General features: G+C 46.0%; 1 protein-coding gene across 2 annotated transcripts in view; it reads left to right on the forward strand.

The window, feature by feature from the left end:
* The first annotated feature begins 2,279 nt into the window (after window positions 1-2,279).
* Window positions 2,280-3,803, forward strand: part of RBM28 (RNA binding motif protein 28) — a 35,646-nt gene continuing 34,122 nt past the window's right edge. Inside the window, exon 1 of one of the 2 annotated variants that reach the window (XM_011995918.1) lies at window positions 2,280-2,514. In XM_011995918.1, the coding sequence (XP_011851308.1) occupies window positions 2,397-2,514 (118 nt within the window). In that variant the 5' untranslated portion in view covers window positions 2,280-2,396. The remainder of the gene's footprint in view (window positions 2,515-3,803) is intronic. The other variant, XM_011995919.1, reaches the window with a different exon arrangement.

The following is a 3,803-nucleotide window of genomic DNA, read 5'->3' on the forward strand; positions in this document are numbered from 1 at the left end:
TGTATGTGTGTGTATATATATATGTATATATGTGTGTATATATGTGTGTGTGTGTGTGTATATATATATATATATTTTTTTTTTTCCGAGATGGAGTCTTCCTCTGTTACCCAGGCTGGTGTGCAGTGGTGCGATCTCAGCTCACTGCAACCTGTGCCTCCTGAGTTCAAGCAATTCTCCTGCCTCAGCCTCCTGAGTAGCTGGGATTACAGGCATATGCCACCACACTCGGCTAATTTTTGTAGTTTTAGTAGAGACAGGGTTTCACCATGTTGGTCAGACTGGTCTCAAACCCTTGATCTGGTGATCCACCCACCTTGGCCTCCCAAAGTGCTGGGATTACAGGCATGAGCCACCGCCCCTGACCGTGAGTTGTATTTAAAAAAAATAACTGTGAAGTTTTATTTTAAGCATAGGTTACTTACTTTGCACTAGAGCTTCATAAATCTGATGTTTAGTGTCCCCCAATCTCCACTCCCATCACTATCAACCACTCCCATCGCTATCAACCTGTCATCTAGCCATCCAAAATGTATTGAAAATGAATGGGGGTTGAGGAGATCATGAAACTTAATTTTCACTATAGTGCCTTATAAAAGGTACTAAACCTATAAAGTTTTTGAGTTTTCTATCTGCCATGTTACTACCATTTCAAAGTAATGATTTGGCTGGGCTCAGTGGCTCACTCCTATAATCCCAACACTTTGGGATGCCGCGGTGGGAGGATTGGTTGATACCAGGAGTTCAAGACTAGCCTGGGCAACATAGGGAGAACTGTCTGCACAAAAAAATAAATAAATTAGCCAGGCATGGTGGTGCACACTTGTGGTCCTAGCTTCTCAAGAGGCTGAGGTGGCAGTATTGCTTGAGCCCAGGAGATCAAGGCTGCAGTGAGCCGTGATGGCACCACTGCACTCCAAGCTGGGTGACAGAGCAAGAGTCTGTTTAAAAAAAAAAAAAATTTTTTAAAAGGCCCTGGGGAACTTTTTTTTTGAGCTAGTTGTTCTGCAAGGTGTAGCTCTCTTGCACCTATTCAGGTTCTGAGCCCAGTAGCATGGCAAATGCTGTCTGTATTCCAGAACCAGGAGCACCCAGATCTCCTGGCCAATTAAGATCTCTCAGCCTTGGGTCTGTCTGATGAGCTGACTTGAGGCAAAGATCTTCTGTTTCTAGGAGGACCTGGGTTCTAGGTCTCTGTGTTTAAATTGGATGTTATGTTTGCTTTGAGTGTGTTCGATGTGGTCTTGCAGTGTGTGTGCTGTGATGTATTTGTAAGAATTTTTGGACCAATAGTCTTCCCAGCCATGTGTGGTGGTTCATGCCTATAATCCTAGCACTTTAGGAGGCTAAGGGGGGCGGGTTACTTGAGCTCAGGAGTTTGAGACCAGCCTGGGCAACATGGTGAAACCCTGTCTCTACAAAAAATACAAAAATTAGCCGAGTGTGGTGGTGCACCTGTAGTTCCAGCTACTCAGGAGGCTGAGGCAGGAGGACTGTTTGAAGCTGGGAGGTCGAGGTTGCAGTAAGCCAAGATCGTGCCAGTACACTCCAGCCTGGTTGACAAAGTGAGGCCCTGCAAAAAAAAAAAAAAAAAATCTGTTTCCCCCACTAGACTGAAATCTCTGTAAGGGCAGGGACCCTGTCTTTTCTTTGCTTACCAATTTTATCCCTAATGCTTGGCTCATGGTTGGAGCTCAGGATATATTTATTGAAAGAATAATTGTGTACGATCTGTGTCTATGTGTATTTTAGTAGCTACAATTTGTTTGTTTGAGGCTGAGGTGACAAACAACTGATGTTCTCCGAAAATGAGAATCGTCCGAATGATGTATATGATATATCTACGTCTACGTCTTTGTGTTCCGGTTGTGTTTTATGCACGTAATCTGGGAGTTTGTGGAGGCACTTCAGAAAATATTAAACACCCAATATATCAGATCCTGAGTTAGGCCCGGGGCAAAAACGACTTCTCCTGCCTGTCCTGCTAACTTTGGGGAGGATCTGGAGGTGAGATTTTTAAACACGGTAGAAATTGTTTGTATATTTTTATTTTTTATATTAAGAAAAAAAAATTACCTTTTGGAGGCTTTCCGGCAAAAACCAGAAAGCCTGCTAGTCAAATTCTAAAAAAGCTGTAACACTAGGGTAGAAATTATTGATGCCAAGTTTACACAAAAGTAGCGAGGGCGATGCTAGGGCAAGGGGCGGAGCCCCGGCCATTCCGGAACCTTTTATCACCTTCCTGACCATGTTTTCCTCCGATCTCTTTTGAGCAACGAGCACTTCCGGAATCTCTCGGCACGTGAGCTTGGTTGTCCTACCAAAGCCAGCCTCTCGGCTCGCGTGCGCCGGCCTAGTTTGCTCGCGTCCTCACGCGCTTTGGGTTTCCCGGTCTCATGGCCAGCCTGACCTTATTTGTGGGCCGCCTCCCGCCTTCGGCCCGCAGTGAGCAGCTGGAGGAACTGTTCAGTCAGGTGGGGCCGGTGAAGCAGTGCTTCGTGGTGACTGAAAAAGGTAGGGGGCGGGGCGGTCGAGAATAATGCTGGGGTTTCCCGCGAGCAAGGGCACCTTCCCAAACTTCAGGGAGCCGTATCATCCTTTACCCGCCCCGAAGAGAAGGGACTGGGAACTGAGTTTCTTTTCCAAACTGATTCTGCCTTACATGCGTTCATAGGGGTCGGTTTATGAAGGGCAAATCATTCCCTTACGTTTCTATAGCGCTTTCTGTTGATAATGCGCGCTAAGAATGAAAATAGTTAACTAGAGCATCAGTAAGGCTTATTGAGAGTCACCTGATTGGCAGGTACAGTGATCAGTTTGATACAGGTTATCTCATTTAATTTTCTCAGCAATCTTACCGGATGTAATCTCATTTTACAGACAGGAATTCGGGATTTAGGGGAATTTAGTAACTTTAAGTTTGTACAGCTATTAAGTAGTGGACCCCCAATTTGATCCTTAGACCTGGACATCTTAGCCAGGATGCTATCCACTCGTTCATTCATTTATTCAGCATATACTTAATACCCACTGTGTGCCAGGAAGTGTTGTAGGTCGTGGGGATGCAGCAGTGCACAACACCAAACCAAAAAAATCTTTGAGGTTATGTCTTCAAGGTGGGGAAGACAGCCAATAAACAAGCCAACTGTGTAGTGAAAATGATGTCAAATGCTAAGGAGAAAAGCCAGGGAAAAGGGTTAGAAAGTCTATGTGCATGTGTGTAGTGGGGAGAGGGGGTGAAGAGTGGCAGTATAGATAGGGTGGCCAGAGAAGGACGGACTGAGGTGAGAGAGTGAACACATGCCTCTCCGGAGGAAGAGCAATTCAGGAAGAGAAAACAGCAAGCTCAAAGGTACTGAAGCAGAGGTGTGCCTGGTATATTGGAGGAGTGGTTAGGAGGACAGGGTGACTGGAGTGAAGTGAGTGAAGGGAAGAGAATTAGGAGACCAGATCTAGAGTAGCAGATCATGTAAGTTTTTTTTTGTTGTTTTTTTTTGTTTTTTAGACAAACTCTCGCTCTGTTGCCCTTTCCCCAGGCTAGAGTGCAGTGGCACAATAACTGCAAGCTCCGCCTCGCAGGTTCACACCATTCTCCTGCCTCAGCCTCCCTAGTAGCTAGGACTGCAGGCGCCCCGCCACCACACCCGCCTAATTTTTTGTATTTTTAGTAAAGACCGGGTTTCACCGTGTTAGCCAGGATGGTCTCGATCTCCTGACCTCGTGATCCGCCCACCTCAGCCTCCCAAAGTGCTGGGATTACAGGCATGAGCCACCGCGCCCGGCTGTTTGAGGTTCTTTTTTTT

This window comes from Mandrillus leucophaeus, unplaced genomic scaffold (genome assembly GCF_000951045.1).
Source record: "Mandrillus leucophaeus isolate KB7577 unplaced genomic scaffold, Mleu.le_1.0 Scaffold5, whole genome shotgun sequence".
Taxonomy (NCBI): Eukaryota; Metazoa; Chordata; class Mammalia; order Primates; family Cercopithecidae; genus Mandrillus; species Mandrillus leucophaeus.